This window comes from Pseudochaenichthys georgianus, chromosome 11, assembly GCF_902827115.2.
Source record: "Pseudochaenichthys georgianus chromosome 11, fPseGeo1.2, whole genome shotgun sequence".
In the NCBI taxonomy this organism is placed as follows: domain Eukaryota; kingdom Metazoa; phylum Chordata; class Actinopteri; order Perciformes; family Channichthyidae; genus Pseudochaenichthys; species Pseudochaenichthys georgianus.
The window spans coordinates 26,160,359-26,179,202 of NC_047513.1; the positions used below are offsets into that span (position 1 = coordinate 26,160,359).

The 18,844-nt window shown below is 40.8% G+C and overlaps 1 protein-coding gene across 1 annotated transcript in view; it reads right to left on the reverse strand.

Moving 5' to 3' along the window:
* Window positions 1–7,894: 7,894 nt before the first annotated feature.
* Window positions 7,895–18,844, reverse strand: part of LOC117455468 (uncharacterized) — a 38,776-nt gene continuing 27,826 nt past the window's right edge. The window contains exon 7 of the mRNA XM_034094986.2: window positions 7,895–8,954. Coding sequence (XP_033950877.1) covers window positions 8,919–8,954 — 36 coding nt within the window. The 3' untranslated portion in view covers window positions 7,895–8,918. The remainder of the gene's footprint in view (window positions 8,955–18,844) is intronic.

Genomic DNA, 18,844 nt, shown 5'->3' on the forward strand with positions numbered 1-18,844 from the left:
AGGATGCGTCGGCTAGAGCTGCAGACAGGTTCAGTTGGTACCTCTTCAGGTACACAAGCATTGTCAGGTTCTGCTGCTGCTTTTGATGTTGGTCGCAACATTCAGCTGGTCCCTGTCTTTCGTGAGTCAGAAGTGGAGACCTTCTTTGGTGCATTGCTGCTGCTCTGCGCTGGCCAGAAGATGTGTGGGCCATACTTGTACAGTGCAAGCTAGTCGGCAAGGCTCAGGAGGCTTGCTCTTCTCTTCCTGTCGAGGATTGTATGGTGTATAACAAAGTGAAAGGTGCTGTTCTCAGGGCATATGAACTTGTGCCTGAGGCCTACAGGCAGCGTTTCCGTAGCCTGAAGAACATTTCTAACCAGACTTATGTGGAGTTTGCGAGGGAGAAGAAAATCCTCTTTGACAGGTGGTGTAGAGCTTGTAAAGCTGATGACATTACCTCAATGTGTGAACTAATGATGCTGGAGGAATTTAAAAACTGTGTACCAGAGCGTACTGTAGTTCATTTAAATGAGCGAAAAGTATCTACCCTTCAGCAGGCTACCACTCTAGCAGATGAGTTTGTACTTACACATAAAAGTGTTTTTTCTCAGCGTGATTCCTCATAACCAGAACCTTGGTCATTTGATAGCAGACTGTGCAGCTTTTAAGCGAAAGCAGGCCGCCACTATGACGGATGAGGAAGGGATTGTGCTATCACACAGTGGTGTTTTGGCTCAGAGCAATTCTCCTCATCGTGTTGGTTTCCGGAAAACTCGTAACAGGCGTGCCACACGTGCTCATTCTGTTTTTCTTCCAGGACCCAATAAAAAGAGATTGTGTTTCTTTTGTCTTGACCCTGGTCATCTAGTGGCAGAGTGTGTAGCTCGGAAGAAGCAGGTGGCAGCTTCCAAGCGGTCTGTGGAAAAGCCAAAAGACCGGCACCCAGTTGCAATGCGACAGAGTGGTGAGTTGCAGATAAGTTCTGCGTCTGTCTGTGACAGTGCTGTGGGTGTTCCCGTCTCTGAAGTGGTGGGTGTGGACCTGGCTCAGAGCGATGTGGATCTGTGTTCAGTGAGGGACGTGTGTATTCCGTGTGATGTGTGTGTTCAATGTGTTTGCTTGTGAGCGGTCTAACGTGTTTTATGAGGGGGGTGGTAGCCTACATGCTACAGTTGGTGCTTGTGTGTGTGTGCTTTTGTGTGTGTGTGTCTCTCTCTCTCTCCCTGATTGTCTCCAGGTGCAGCCTCTCCCCCAGGTGCTCCCAATCCCCAATCAGGGCCTCCATAAAGGACCTGAGGAAGGCTGCAGTGGCCTCTCTCCTTCTCCTCTGGCTGCATTGTGTGCAGCATGTCTCTGTCTCTGTGTGAGGCCTGTGTTCTTGTGAATTGTTAGATGTGCTCCAGTTTACCTTTTTTTGTATTGTTTATTTTAGGTTGCTTTGCAAGTTGGCTGGTGAGCCCTTTTTCTTTTGTCCATTAAAACATCACTTTGTGGCTTCAGTAGACGGTTTCCTCTCCTTTTTTCGTTTTGTTACTTACCTTCCTCCTAGTTAGGAGGGAACGTAACAATCATGAAGAAAGAGGCTGCAGGACTTTCAAGCAGTGAAATACATATAATAGCGAGAAGTTTTTTTCTCAGGGAGCAGAAAATGCATTAATCTATTAACGCTCGCTGCCGTCTGGGATTTGCATCCCTGCTGAACATACCTGAATGCACCATATGTGCCCTTATGCTCTGGCTTTTGTTGGAAGCAAAGCTACCCAAATGAATGCATTCATAGCTCACCACAGCACGGGAGTATCTCAGACGTGTGCATGTGAAGAAGTGAGTCGGACACAAGTGTTGACACCTAAACACACACACATTGTTTCATTTCGCACATCTTCAGGATAAAACCTGCGGGAACGTCATTTCTAATCTGACAGGATGTAACGACTTTGAGAATGTATTACATGTTCAATTTCACAATGTGCTCCATATTGCATGTCGTCAGGCTTGCATGGCTGCACACACTGATGTGAGGAGAAGGATATACAGGCTAACAATTCATCTTTTGTGCATTCCTATATCTTTTTCAAAACGTAAAAGTAATCTAGGCTGATAGTAAAGATTTCCATTTTAACTATTGTTATTGTGGGTACTTGTATAGATCATCTCACAGTGGCAATCAACTGACTGAAAAATAAAAGAAAATGGGTAGAAAGTACTTTTCCAATAATTCCCTCTTAAAGGTCCCCTAGTATACTGTTACTCATCAATATATTATAGGTCTCAGATATATACAAAACATGTGTCTGTACTGTTTGGGTCTAAATACCAAACGGATGATTGCAGCATCCCATAATCCCCTCTGTTTCAGCCCTGTTTCAAAAGTGCTGATTCTCTGTCTGTTACTTTAGATAAAAAATAAGGAGCCCCCCCCCCATGCCCCTCTGAGAGATATTTGGTTAAAAAGAACACAGTGGTGCGTTATTGGCTAATGGTTACACAAGCCAAAACATCGTTATGACATAAAGTGGCCAAAATCAGCTCATTTTCAGACAGGTTTTTATATAAATGGATCAGGACAAGTGAGAGAATCTTTTTTCCTGAAACTTTCAGAATCTCTTTACACAGAGGGGACACATGTTGATGTAGAAGAGACATGAAAAAGTGGATTTTGCATAATAGGTGATCTTTAAAGTGGAATCAATATATGACTCATGACTGATTATATAATGTGCGCTATTAGTTTTCATTCTTATGTTAACAAGCTGATGAGTATTTCCTCCACAGTAATTGAGTATCTTGTTTGTGCGCATGCCCACACGAGCCTTTCCGAGCTGCCACAGCACTCTCTCTTGATGGATGGTCATTTTCATCGGCTTGCTCATGCTTAATGAACCCTGCACTTCATGTCTTAATTCAATGCTTTTTATGCTCCCATGTTCTGCATTCTACTCCTCTCTCCCCCTCCAGTCCCATCAACCCTTTCTCCCCCCCCCCCCACCACCACCACCCCTCCTCCGTCCTTCCTTTCCCTTTCTTGTTTGTGAGGTAGGACACATCGCAGCTAATGAATACAAGTTCTCTCACGTCTTATGAGGCCTCAGGGGCATGCAAACAAACAGTGACACACATAGAACACACTCTCACACAACACTTAGAGGAGGAGGGAAAGGCCAGAAGAAAATGCGGACTTTTCTTTCATCTTGGCTGTAACGTCCTTTACTAACGAAAGCTCTAGAAAACCGTCAATAAGTTCGTAAGCACATTGGGAGCAGGTGCTGGAAATGCCAAGCTTTTAAGGCCCTCATTAGATAATCTATAGCATACAGTATTGCACTTAATTTCAACACACACAAACACAAAGAGACATGTACTGCCAGCTAGCAGCTAAGCCTGAGCACTTCTCTGCAGGGATACTGCTGCCATGCTTTATTTTGTTTGGTTTTCTTTAGTGTTCATATTTTGTCTGCTGTTTCGTGTTGTTCCTCAGTCTTTCTCACAGCTGGCCAAACAAAGATGTAGAGATGTAAAGATTACTACATCCATTCAAAATCATAAATGATGCCCTTGCTCTATTGGGAGTTTGAACTTCTAATATGTTGACCATGAGAAAAAATGAGTCTTTATTTTGATGTTCAAGGTGATGGTTAAGCAGGAATTCAAAGAGCTCTGAAGGTCACTGCATTTTGGACAGAGTGGGCTGTGCAAAAATCTATTCATCCATTTGCTTATTTCACACAAAAATCATGACTGCACAACTTTAAAACTGCAAAGAATCATCGGTGTCAACATAAGAAATGATACATAAATAAGCCCACAAAGACACTGTTAATGGCTGCCATGCATTTCGGGCTCTAAATCATTCCTGCATGCTTCCAGCATCTCTTCAGCAACTTCTCCATCATACAAATCAGTCAATTTGTCACTACTGAACCACACCACTGGCATTAGCTGCAATTATTTTTAAAAGAGACTGTTAATCCATGTATTCAATGCAGTACTTGTCATTTAACATACATTAACACATAATTGAAGTGATTATTATATGTATTCACTATTCAGAGACAAAAGTGAAAATTAACTAAGAGCTTGTTGCGTGCTTACCAGCTGTGAGTACCTCTGTCAATTAAATTCAAGAGGGAGAGAGAGAGAGAGAGAGAGAGAGAGAGAGAGAGAGAGAGAGAGAGAGAGAGAGAGAGCTGCCATCATATCACAAGTCAACAAGGTGCTTGAGTACGACGGAGTATTAGGGCCACACTTAGAAAAACAAAACAGAGAGATTTTGAGAATAAAGTCATAATACGAGAATAAAGTCGTAATGTTACGAGAATAACGTCGTAGTTTCATAAGTGACTTGAGAAGGAGACATCAGCGTCCTGCAATAAAATGAGGAATGTGGAGCATCTTGTGAAGCAGTACTTTAGTTAAGGTTTCTCAAATAACGAAATACTTAATCTTTTGGCACATCAGCATCAGATTATTAGCAAGTATTATAACTTTGAAAAGGTTGTGCAAGAAACTATGTCTATTATTTCGAAGAAAGAACCAAACGGACTTGGAGGAGATTGTCTCCTTTCTGCCAGAGGAAATGGCTGGTTCTAGCCGACTACAAGGCTATCGTTGGTTACATCTACGAGCTGTTCAAAGGGGATTTGTTGTTTCACAAAAAACGATGAGACTTGTAATCAAGGCTTTGGATCCAGAAGGAGTCGAACGATAGCCTTGTAGTGGAATCGGAATGAGCTCCCCATTGACACATCAGAAAGACAGCAGAAAGCTTACACATCTTCCGGCGCAGACTGAAAACTCATCTCTTTCATCTCCACTTATATTATATTGATATAATTACTAACAAAGAATTGCTAACAAAGCACTAATATACTAATAAAGGGCTGGCTTATCTAAAGCCAGTTGAGTAGCACTTGAAACCTGATGTACTTATATGATTCTGTTTTCTTCAAGGTTGTATTTTGTTGGTCGAATGCACTTATTGTAAGTCGCTTTGGATAAAAGCATCAGCTAAATGCAATGTAATGTAGTTGGCCAGAACCAGCCATTTCCTCCTGCAGAAAGGAGACAATCTCCTCCAAGTCCGCTTCTCAAGTCACTTATGAAACTACGACTTTAATCTCGTAATTATTACTTTATTCTCGTAACATTACGACTTTATTCTCGTAATGTTACGACTTTATTCTCGTAACTATGACTTTATTCTCGTATTATTACGACTTTATTCTCGAAATCTCTCTGTTTTTTTCTTCTAAGTGTGGCCCTAATACTCCGTCGTACTTGAGTGACGGAAATATGAAGGTGAAAAATAGTTCAGCCAGCTAATGCATTTTTTCTATCCACCCATTTTTTCACAGATCCTTCATGAGGACACCAAATTTGGTTTTTTGGTTACAGCACCAAATAAGAAAACCAATTAACACTGAAGAAGGGAAATAAACTTGTAATCCAACTCCATATTACAACACATCATATTGGGAAACTTACTAAAGTAATCTAACAACTTGTTAGTGGTTTATCTACAAGTTACACATATATATATACAGAAGAGCATCTGCTGCATCTGATGTTGTCCATCCAACAGCATTGAGAAGTTTGCCACAGAAGGAGATTAAAGGGGCCCTATTATGCTCATTTTCAGGATTCATATCTGTATTGTGTGCCTCTACTGTGACATGTCTCCATGCTTTAATGTTCAAAAAGCTCTTTATTGTTCTCATACTGCCTGTGCTGCAGCACCTCTTTTCACCCTCTGTCTGAAACCAGAGCCCAGTCTGCTCTGATTGGTTAGCCGGCCGCTTATAAGATGTCCCGCCCCTTAGCCTATCACCTATAATGTGTTGGAGCTCTAGCCAATAGACGCGCGAGTGTTGCCACTATATCACGGAAGTACACAAAGGACTAGAATTGAGTTTCACTTTAGAATTTTTTCCTTTGCAGATCATTCACATCTTCAACAACCTTTTTAACCCACTAGAGGAAAGGGAACACCACAAACAAGCATAATCAGGCCCCTTTGAACATGCAGTAGAGCTGCAGGCCTCGATAATGACCCAGCATGTCAGTTAAACAATGCACACTTTCATAGATTCGTGTACGCTTTCACAAGTTGTCAAAAGTTTCAGATCTCTGAGCTCAATGCCAGCTAACTCTGCCCTTGGTAAAGCAATCAATGTGCTCGCTTGTTCCCTTTGATACGGAAATTGCTGCCTCTTGTGTCCCAAAAAATGCTATTGACAAGCTCAAAGATGCTGAACATAGACCATTTATCATAAGTGGAATGAGGAAAGTGTGCAATACAAGTATTGCAGATAGTCTGAAGATACTGTATTAGTATTGCAGATGCTGGGTCAACTTTATCAATTTCAACACCTGTCACGCTGGCATCCCGAGGCGTGAGACAACAGCAGCCTTGTTAGTAGTCAAATACGAGTCTCTGTAATGAAATGGATATTGCAAAGACGGAAGACAATTTGTCTGGCGCTTACTCAGAAACTACAGATTTTATTATGGAGATTGTACATCCTAATTGACACAACGAGGTCAATCAAAATGTGCCAGATATTTGTTCTGCTGGTTACCAATGGACTCGGATATAATTTCACTCCTTCCTTTGAAACTAAACCTGTTTTTCTAGGTCATAATTGGCTTGTTCTGACTAGATTACATAACCTGCTCTCTAAGGCAGGTGTTAATGATGCATATTAGACATATAAGGAAAGGAACAAATGTAATAGCACAAATTGTCACGTTGACATCTTTGTTAATGGACCGCCAGCCAATACATCTTACTTGACATCGCCGACATAAGAGGCCTACATTTAATAATGCTTAGAAGAATGATGTATCAGGACCTGTTTCTGGTTTTATAAGACAATATTAGATTAGATTAGAATCTTTAATGACCACACAGCCAGGCTAGTGGAATTTGTGTGTATAGTAACACTAATTAAAGAAAACTATTTATAATATTTATATTGCATAACATAATATCTGATTTGAATAAAACATGGAAGGATGCTTCAACAGTTGCAGAGTTACAAAACAGCTGATTAAGGTGCAAAGAGTACACTGCTGACACTATTATAATACATGCTAAACAATAGAGGCCTTGAACTGTTATTCAATGTTTTAAATATTACTTATTGGTAATTTGGTGGCGGAGGATAAATGATGCATGATAAAACACAAATAGTGTGCTTCATTGCACTAAGAGCATAAATGGAGCAAAAAAAGATTGGTTTATTTCATCTACTTCTCTTAACATCTGTTTCCATGTTGCTTCAGTCAGGTTATCTGAGTTTATGAGTGGGGGTGTCAGAACTTTTTAACTTCATTTTAGCTTGGGCCTAGATAAATCCAAAAGTTTAAGAAAAATATAGAACATGCTGTTAAGAAAAGTGTTTAAATGAAAAGGAAACCTATCCATGCCGTACGTTAACATTGCATAATTGCTGCTTGAAATGTTTGGCACTTGAGGAAAATATGACTTGCTTTCTTGTGAAAAACTGTATCATAAGTTCAATAAAAACTCTTATATCTGTCAAACGAAATGTACATTCTGCATTTGACCCATCCTAGTGTTGGGAGCAGTGGGCTGCCATTATGTACGGCGCCCGTCTTTGTATGCGCTTGATAACGCTTTATCTATTGAGAGTGGTGTCAGTCGTATCCCCCAACTTTAAAGAAAGAAAACAGAAAGCTAAAGAAATATTTCCAAAAAATGTCTTCCTAATAAGTTATTGTATTAAGAGATGATGGCACTATCTGAGTTTTTTCTATAAATAACAATCACAATTAATTGTAGGTAGACAGTGGAAAGTCTTCATAAGATAATATAAGATAAGATAGTACTTTATTGATCCCAATTTGGGAAATGTTTGTGTTGCAGCAGCATAAAAAAGAAATTCACATCTTAAAAGTTCTAAAAGTAACATCCATCTGCCACAGGGTGATTTATTTTAAACGACAAAAAGGTGCACCACATCTTATAAAACTTTAACACTAAGCATCCTTGGATTATTCAGCAAAGAACAACGTTTGACATTCTTGAATTAACACTCCCGACACACATCCTCCTCCTCCACCAATTTCTCATCAATCTCTCCACCTGAATAACAGTTGACATTTAAAATGTGAGGGCAGAGGTGGGAAGAAAGCCTCACATTGTGAGCTTCTCTAATTTCAATCAAATCAGCTGGAATGAGCCCAACCTGCCGCTGAGCCCCTTACAGATCAATGGCCTCTGAGCCTTGATAATCTCTTGAATTGATTGGTTGCCTCATTGATCGTTACTCCTGCATTAACCAATCAAACACCTCTCTAGTAAACAAACACGCCAAATAATGACATCCCCGGAAGTTTGGTCCCGAAGGAGACACGAGTGATGAAGAAAATATGTAAACTGAAATCGCCTTTAGAAGAGAATATCAAATAGTAAGAGTGCTTAATATTTCACTGACTTGATGAAATATGCATTGTAGCCCAGAATGGAGGGAAAATGCAATGATTTGGATGCATTATGTATGAGAAGGTCCGCTGGCGAAAATGACTGCACTGTTGAATAATCGCCATTTCACTATCACCACAGCACAATGAGATTTTGTTATTACTACGCATCACTCAATTCATTTAGAAAGTGCATACTGATTGCATTTTGTATTAAGGGCCTCACTTGTATGTGCACAGCATACAGATGCTCACTAATGAACTAAAGCACTGACTGGTGTCGGATGTGTCCTCTGCCTCACTTGATGAGTCTCACTGTGGTTCAGTCCCCAAACAGCAGTACATTACCCATAAAAGTGAACCATTGTTGAGTGACGCTAATATTTATTAGACTGCTAACAGGGGGGGGAAATAAGAGGGTCTGTCGAATTTTCATATTTCACAAATGTCTTCAGCAGTAACACAATTACTTTGCGTCACTCCTGCTGTCTTCACACGTTGCTGTGTTTGGATGGGTTACCCCTGGCCTGGAAAACAGAAAGAGAGAGATTTGAGTGCACAATAATTTCAATGTAATCTTTACACACACATGAAGGGTGATCTCTGAGTCTGAACATATAAGAATAAAGAGATATCGCACTATTATCTCAAAGTAAAAAGTAATTCAGAGGACTATCATTCCAACATAAATAGGAAACAGACAACACAACATGCCACTATTATAAAAAAATTAAACTGGGATCTAATGTATTCAGGGAAGATTTCCTCACCACTCTCACATCACTTTTTTATTTCAAAAACCAAACCATTTAGTCTCACTAGCTTACAGCAGCTAAACATGCCGTCCTTACCTGATGATCAGTTGTGATTGGCAGGGTCATATTCAACATAAATGTCATTAAAATCATGCATTTTCATTTGATATTTGTTATGTATTAGTTCTTAAGCACATATTGACTGTTGATAGATAATAACTTCATTTTTAAATGACCAAGAAATGTGATTTTTAAATGTTGGCAGTATCTCCAGGGCCCAAAGATGGTGCTCTGAGGACCAGTAGGCTGCGGTCCAATGGTTCGGAGCAGCTGATTTAACTGACCTGGGCTCCATTTCCCAAAAGCATCTCAAGGCTGAGATTATTCTGAAATGTAACGACCTTTCTTAAGTGTATATCTTTCCCAAAAGCATAATTCAAGATGCTCTTTAAACAAATTACAGCTCACACAGTTAAACAGGCTAAAAGTATCTTAAAAAAAGCTCAAACCAGCAGAGGGAATCCATTTATCCATTTTATTGTACATTCTGAAGTTTGATGGGGTGTATAATGAGTGATGGTGTTTAAGTCAGAAAGTACACATTGTTCATTGACATGCTACACACATCTCTAAGACACACATTCAAGTTAAGGACGCCACACATGGTGTTGGCGTTGAATCAACGCTGCTTTAAAGAGTTGACATTTGTACGCAAATCTTTTGGACAGAAACTTCCAAACTTGCATTATAGCAGGATGGCTTCGATAGGCACAGGCTCCAGTGTTTGCCATAGACTTGAGTACCCAGATTAACTCTGAGAAGCACAAACAGTGAAATGCTCTAGGCTCAAGCAAACAATTTTATCAAGGCAGCGTGCAGTCAGGAGTGTGATGTGATGTTGCATGTCTATCCAGGGCACGTCTCCCTGTAAGGGCACCGGTTTCCTAAAGTGCAGTACTCAATGTTTCACCAGGGTGACTCCTCACTGCCTGGTTTAAACTCTGCATCTCACACACACCTAGACAAAAGAGCTGACTGTCTGGAATTCCTCGAGACCCTAGTCTACTTCGAGAGGACTTACAAGGTGGTGTTTTCCATTTGACTTGGTACAATCTTCACTTTTGCCGAAGCTATTTTCTACCGGTTTGATTACATGGTATGCCACTCCGTGAATGCTCAGATTGGACGTGCAAAGAGAAACACTCGACACAGAATAAGAGACCGCTGATACAAAGCCACATTCAAGCCCAGTAGTAGTGTAAACACAGGGTGTTAATAAAAAAAGCAACACTTCCACAATGGCTTCCCACTGCATCTTGAAAAGCACCATGGTATTCATGACTCGAGTGTGTGCTCTGCTTAAATTATTTGAGTGATTAAAATATCTCACTGCAAATGACAGACACATGTATTAACTCCAACAGCTCCATGGACACATAGAAAGTATTGAGTGCACTCACAATTAATTTGGCATTGGTTAAGTGCTAAACGGAATAGACTTCAGAAGCCTTAACAGATAAAGATGTATTTGGCTAGTATTTGTTTCGTAGCCCTAAGCCATGGCTACTACGCAATTAAGGGGGGAAGAAGTATATTACATTACATTGCATTTAGCTGACGCTTTTATCCAAAGCGACTTACAATAAGTGCGTTCGACCAACAAAATACAAACTTGAAGAAAACAGAATCATATAAGTATATATTGTTTGCCGAGACCAAGATTAATGGCCTTGCAGTGTCACTCTACACTCGTCGATCAGAGCGAGCGGAGTGCATTTTCGCGAGCGGAGCACATTTTCTCATCCGCCTCACGGAGCGTGGAAAGTGAGGGGCAGGGCTGCCTCTCTTCCGTCGGCGTGGATAGGAGGTTTACCTGTGCACCTGTGCTGTTGTGGGGAGGTTTTCCCCGGGAAGTCGCGGAGAGACGGAGCGGCTGCACGTTGTTGCTTGGGCCCCCTTTTTCCACCTGCCCAGTTGTGCTGTGGCGGGGACCTGCTTCCACTTGTCGTGTGCTGCTGTCCTGGCGAGATTTTGCCCCGGGGGGCGTAACGGAGAGACCGGAGCGGCTTCGCGTTCGGGCTGCGGCCTGCTTTACACCTGCTGTAGTTGAGGCCTGTATCCACCTGCTCCACCTGTCGTGCTCTACGGTGCCGAGGACGTTTTACCATGGGGATATCGCGGAGAGACCGGAGCGCATCTACGCCTCGGGCTGGTCCTGCTTCGCCTATCCTGCTGTACTGAGGAGGTTCTGCACCGGGGATATCGCGAGGAGAACGGAGCGCCTCCACATTTCGGGCCTGCTTGCACGCCTATCCGGATGCTGTGCTGGTCTGGGAAAATGACCCATATCGTGATTCTACTGTGCCTTGTTGTTGCTCAAACAATTACCGGTTGCCTTGTCACAGTCAATCTGCTCGACAAAATATGTTTGTCTTTTTTATTTTCCTGCATTGATGGTACTTCAGGACTGCTTCTTAAGCTCTAATCACACTCTCGCAGACTTTTCCGGTGTTTCTAAATTAGATGACAATGTATGTGTGTCATTTAAGAGGAAAAGATGCCTGGTTTTTTTGTTGTTATTACTGTCAGGAAATGTACAACCTAACCCTGGTCCGCCCAGTAGTAATAGTCAGATCGCTACTCCTGCTGATTTTAAAGCTAGGTCTGGGTTGGGTTTCATCCACTTGAATGTGCGCAGTCTGTTAGGTAAACTAGATTTTGTCCGTATCTGGGCAAAATCAAGTGATGCTGACGTCATTGTCTTATCTGAAACATGGCTAAATAAGTCTATTTTGGCCTCTGACATTGCCTTAAATGGTTTTAATGTGTATCGTACCGACCGGCCTAATAAGGGTGGTGGCGTTGCAATTTATGTTAAGAATAAGTTCAGTTTAACCACATTAGTTTCCAAATCGATCAGTAAGCAATTTGAATTTTTAGCCTTAAATATAGAAGTGGCAAAGGGTCAACAGGTCATGGTCGTGGGCTGTTACAGACCCCCCTCAGCTGTCAAAGACTCCTTGTCTTCACTAGCAAATCTTTTATCACAACTAGACTACAAGGAAATAGAGCTACTTGGAGATTTTAACTGGGACTGGTTAACTGCAGTGTCAGAGGATTTTAAAAACCTTTGTATCTCATTGAATGTTACTCAGATTGTTGACAGTCCTACTCGCCCTAATATTAAGTCCCCTAATAAATCCTCCCTAATTGATCTCATTTTAACTAATGTTCCCCATAAATATTCATCTGTGGGAGTATTTGCAAATGATCTGAGCGATCACTGTGTTGTAGCCACAATTAGGGACACTAAGGACCAAAAGGTTAAACCTCGCATTATCATCAAGAGAGACATAAAACATTTTGTGGAGCAGGGTTTTGTGCATGATCTGTTTGATTTTGATTGGGGTAAAATCGATCTGTGTGCTGATTTGGAAACCGCATGGTCTTATTTTTATCTTGGTTTTATGGAGATCATTGATAGACATGCACCCCTGCGTACATTTAGAGTAAAGGGACGAGACAATCCTTGGTTTTCTGCTGAGCTGTCTAGTCTCCTTCATGAGAGAAACAAGGCCTGGGCAAAGGCTAGGAAATCAGGCTCAGAGATAGAGTGGCTGCGTTTTAGGCAGCTAAGGAATAGCTTCACTTCAAATGTCAAAAGCGCAAAGTCGAAGTACTATTTGTCAGTTACCACAGAAAACCTAAATAATCCTAGGAAATTTTGGAAAGCAATAAAATCGATATCAACCGGTGAGATCCGTAATGAGCTACCTCTGTGCCTTACCACAGCATCTGGCACTATATCGGACAGGGCCACCATGCTAAATTGCTTTAATGAGCATTTTGTGTCCTGCGGTTCTATGTTTGATTCTGTGACTAACTCTGCTTCTGTGAACACTACAGTCTGTGACTCTGAACAACGTGGTCTGGAAAACCCTTTCAGTTTTACTCCTTTTACTGTCAATGTTGTTCATGAAGCCTTATCTAAGCTAGATCCTAGGAAACCGGCTGGCCCGGACAACTTAGAACCTTTCTTTTTAAAGATAGCTGCAGACTTTATTGCTCCACCTCTTACTTCTCTTTTTAACCTCTCCCTCAGCACAAATACAATTCCAAAAGTATGGAAGTCTGCTTATGTCTTGCCTTTACTGAAAGGAGGGGAGGCAACTATTTTAAATAACTATAGGCCAATCTCTAAATTGTCAGTTCTGGCTAAGGTTCTTGAACGCCTAGTGAGTGAACAGGTAAAGGAGTTTTTATGTACAAATGACATCCTGTCTAAACATCAGTCAGGATATCAGAAAGAAACACAGCACCATCACTGCCACAATGAAAGTGGTAAATGACATTACTAGTATTTTAGATAATAAGCAGAGTTGTGCAGCTCTATTTATTGACCTTTCCAAAGCGTTTGACACCGTTGATCATCGCATTTTAAAGCAGAGGCTAGCCAGTATAGGCATATCCAGCCTTGCAGTGGGGTGGTTTGTGAACTACCTCTCTGAAAGGTCCCAATGTGTTCATTTTTATGGACTGTCTTCTGAATGGTTAAACATTTCTAATGGTGTACCACAAGGTTCTGTTTTAGGACCACTTTTATTCTCCATATATATTAACAGCGTAGGTGATAATGTGGATGAAGCTACTTTACATTTTTATGCGGATGATACTGTGATGTATTGTGCAGGTCCCACCATTAAGGAGACTGGTGTTAAATTACAGGCTGTTTTTAACACTATTCAGACTCAGCTCTCTGAATTAAAGCTTCTTTTAAATGTGGATAAAACCAAGGTAATGCTCTTTTCAAAAGCAAAAAAGACACCAGAGCCTGTTTTAGATATTGTTACTACGCAAGGAACAAAACTTGAAGTTGTTGCCTGTTACAAATACCTTGGTATCTGGCTTGATGATTGTCTCACTTTTAAACTTCATGTCAATAACCTGCTAAAAAAACTGAGGGTTAGGCTAGGGTTCTTTTTCAGAAACAAGTCCTGTTTCTCGCTTGAGGCCAGGAAAAGGCTCTGTGACCTTTTGACCTGTGCTGGACTATGGGGATCTGGTCTATATGAATGCACCTGCCAATTGCCTGGTCAATTAGATGCTGCGTATCACAGTGCACTGAGATTTGTGACAAACTGTAAAGCATTAACCCATCACTGTACCCTGTATGCAAGGGCTGGTTTGCTTTCACTAACTGTACGGAGGCTCAGTCACTGGTATATTTTTATATACAAAGCCATGTTAGGGAAACTTCCATCTTATATCTGCTCCCTGATCTCACGGAGAATTGTAAGTGGCTACTGCCTGAGATCGAATGCTGTGGTTTTATTAAATGTGCCAACTGCTAGGACTGTCTTAGGGAAGACAGCTTTTAGGTGCGCAGCTCCTCTGTCTTGGAATAGTCTGCAAATTAAATGGAAACTTAACAATCTGGTGCCACTAAATGTTTTTAAAGCTCGGTTGGATGCTACTCAATCGGAAGCTATTGGTACCTGTTTATGTGGATAATTTTGTAAATGATGCTGTATGATGTCCTTTTGTTGTTCTATTTATGTTTTTATGTTTCATGTGGAACTACTTGAGCAGGTCTCCCTTGGAAAAGAGATCAATGATCTCAATGGGATTTTATCTGTATAAATAAAGGTTTGAAATGAAATGAAATGAAGTACATCAGGCTTCATAGAGCAAAAACATTTCAAGTGCTACTCAACTGGCTTTAGATAAGCCAGCCCTTTATTAGTATATAAGTGCTTTGTTAATAGTGCTATCGCTCGAAGTGGGGTCGAAAGAGATGAGTTTTCAGTCTGCGCCGGAAGGTGTGTAAGCTATCTGCTGTCCTGATGTCAATGGGGAGCTCATTCCACCATTTTGGAGCCAGGCTGTGTGGCAGATGAGACCTTTGATAGACAGGCTGCCTTATTGCTGGTTTCTCTTTCAAAGAGAATAAGACACCTACCATGAAAAGGGATGCTTCAAACAGGCTCTGTGTGTCAAAGACGAGAGACAATTTTCCGGAAGTGACAATCACAAGATCACTCAGGGCCTGCACTGTGTCCAGAAACAATCTTTCCACCTATCTCGATTCAAGCCGTCCAATAATGGAGCTTGACTGTACAATGACAACGTCATAAACTACAAAGGGGCTCTGCGCCCGTCTTTGGTTTCTGAAAGGAGTTGCTTCTGACTGCACCCTGCTGCTATTTCATGGCTGGCCTTTTCTGTGTATGTGTGTGTGCGATTAAGGAACTGAGATCTGCCTCATTGACATTCATGTATGCATTTGATGTCAAACAGTCTAAATATTTAAGATACTAGAGGGCAAAAGGGAATAAATCTGTGCGCATTCAGAAGTTGCTATTACTGATTGATTGTCCTCACTGATCTGCACTAGCTTCTGCGTGCACTCGTGTCTGCAGGAGTGATTAGCTGTGGGTGAACATGCTTATGATGGGATGGCTGGTGTGTGAGTACCGCAGGTTCATTTTGGTGTCTGTGACAGAGAGAGACATCTCATAAATATGTAAATCTGTTTAGGCATGTGTGTAGACGTCAACGTCACTCTGTGTGTGCAGCTGTGTGCGTCTTTGTGTCTTCGCTCACATCCAAACGATGAAATTCAAATAAAAAAATATCAAGGCAAGAATAACATTTGGATGCTGTTTGGATGACAGGGACATATTGGCCTGGCAGTGATATGCCTTTTATGCCGTCACTTTGATGGTTAATATGAAAAAGAAACTCCTCTCTTTCTTGTTCTTACTTTCTCACAGTTTCTTGCTTGTTGTCTCGCAAAACATAACAACTCTATCGAACAAATGCATGAATCAGTAATGAAATCTCAAATCAATGTTTTATATTGGCCTCCTACAGGACCCTAGTCAAACAACACATATGCAAAATGGTGATAGGAATACAAAAACAAACAGTCCAACACGTTAACAAATTGGTTCAATGCAGATCTTCCTGTATTTAGAGTAACCATGCCGTCAACAGTCAGGTTTTGCAAATACCACCACATTGAGAGTTTCAGAAAACTAATAAGCAAGCAGGCAGGGAAGTTCGATGAATTAACAGTTTGAAAAGGTTATCCAACAGTGAAAGATAAGCAGTTAAAATAGTCATTCCTATGTTGGCCTTTGATTCCACAAGACTATTTTTTAAAAGATTGAACTGCATGAAAGACTTTAAACGACTTTTAAATTGCAAAAGAACAAAGGGGGTTGGACGTCTTAAATGCTGTTTGATTATTAAAAACCAGACCCCGTCTTTTCTGTAAATTTGAGGGCGTTTCCAGAAGGCCTCGACTAGATTTCAATAACTTAAACATCTGTAGGCTATAAGCTTTAGGTAGGTGAGTTAGAACATAAGATCTTTCCAAGGTCTCCTTAATATTCAGAGGAAATTGAGTATTGAACCGTGGGATACATGTCTTATGAATTGTAATAATTGATACCTAACAATAATAAGTAAACAGTTAAAACTGTTAGCTACGTAACGGTTTAACGTAGTGGATAAACAGTAAAAAAAAAAGGTAAATACTTGGCTGAAAGTTTTAAATGTTCACTTCTAGTTCATGCTGGTTAATGACATCCGGTTTATATCCTACGATGAGGAGTAACAACTGATATAACGCAAGTTTTCTGTGTGCCCATTATCAACAAACGTCAATGCTGGTTTTTTCGATGATTCACCATCTGATAATGTGAGGCCAGAGATACACAAAGTACAAATGCAAGCGTCAAAAGACACAGTGATGCTGTGGAGGAAAAGGACAGGGGGAGGTGGGCGCGTGAGGGAGATGAAAAGCGAGGTCGGTTGAGGCGAGCAACATGAAGAAAAGGTGGCAGGAAAGAGAAAAGAGGAGGAGAAAGGGTCTAATGGCTGTTAAAAACCATGTCACCCTTTACATCTACTTTCTTTCTCCTGTGTTCCCAAAGTGGCACCGCTGAACCATGAAATGCTGCAGCGCTCACCTCTCCCCTGCCTTGTGTCTGACACAAATCGGGTTGTGACATTTTGACACCGATCGTCACCCACTGTTTGGTGTGGAGTTCCGGTTATAAAGCCCGCTGCCGTCAGCCTCCGTCATGAAGGCTCATGCAGGGAGGAAGAGGGAAAATACAGTGCCACAAAGAGATTGTTCATGAAAAGCATTGATGGAATTTAAGAGGGATTGAAAAAGGTTGAACTAATTCATTTCACAAGATATTTTTGTATTCTCTGACTTTGATGCAACCATAAAGGGGGATGGAAGAGGTGATAGAAAATCGCAATTGATTTGTATGGTTCCATTTTTCAGTAAAACATCCTACTGCAGCAAACAAAACCAAAGTATAAACACAATCAATCGGACAATTGCCTCCTGGCCTTGTTCTTTCGCCTTCATCTATCGTTAGAAATAACTGTTGCGTCCTTTTTGCTGATTGATCTGCAAGTGATTCAGTAGAATTGTCTTTACTAATGTATGTTTCTGCACAAGAGACGATTACTTTCCTTAGATTTTCCTGATGTTGCATTCACTGCCAACAATCGCTTATGGCATCAGAAACAGGGTAATGTTGTGAATCGAGTGGCCCATGGTGGTGGTGGGGTTATGGTATGGGCAGGCGTATGTTATGGACGACGAACACATGCCACTTGATTCACCTAACCCTAACCCTACCCCTCACACCAGATACTGACTGGTTTTCGGACCCCCCCAGACCCCCCCAATAAAGCAAAACTGCACGTTTCAGAGTGGCCTTTTATTGTGGCCAGCCTAAGGCACACCTGTGCAATAATCATGCTGTCTAATCAGCATCTTGATATGCCACACCTGTGAGGTGGGATGGATTATCTCGGCAAAGGAGAAGTGCTCACTATCACAGATCTTTTCAGATTTGTGAACAATATTTGAGAGAAATGGTTATTTTGTGTTTATAGAAAATGTTTTAGATCTTTGAGTTCATTTCATAAAAAAAAAGGAGCAAAAACAAAAGTGTTGCGTTTATATTTTTGTTCAGTGTAGAAATATAGAATAGAAAATATTAAGATACTGTAGTGTTCTCTACAATAAAACAGTTTAGTGCAGGACGTCTAAAGATATTAACAGGAGGATGTGCAAAACAGACAAACTAGGCTTTATTTAAACATTAAAGATTACTTAAATTAAGCCCTGAGCCTGTTTTTCAGGTTTCAGGCTCGAAAAGGCCACTAACACAACAAAGACTATATCTTCACTTCTAAAAATGGTAAATTAATAATATTTTCTCTCAAAGCAAGGTGACATCTGTGAGTTGGATGTAGAAGTGTCAGAATCAATATAGATGTTTTTATTTTAAAGTAAATTCAGATGGAACACAGTAAAAACATGTAAATTCTAATGTCCGCCTAAAAAAACCCATTACTTGTAGTGAAAACCACCCTTGAATGATGGGCTAGTAGACTAAAAGCTTTAGGAATCCAAACTATAACATATAATAAGTACCCTGTATCAAGATTGATGCAAAACAAGTGAAAGTTGACCTTTTTAGAGAGGTTTAGAAAAATAAAGTCCAAGCGGACTCACCTCTGGGTAATTTGGGAACCATCAGTTCCATTTGAACTTTTTCACTGTAAAAATCATTTTATTACTTTGAATTATCACTATAGGTATTCATTCCATCCAAATACAACTGTTG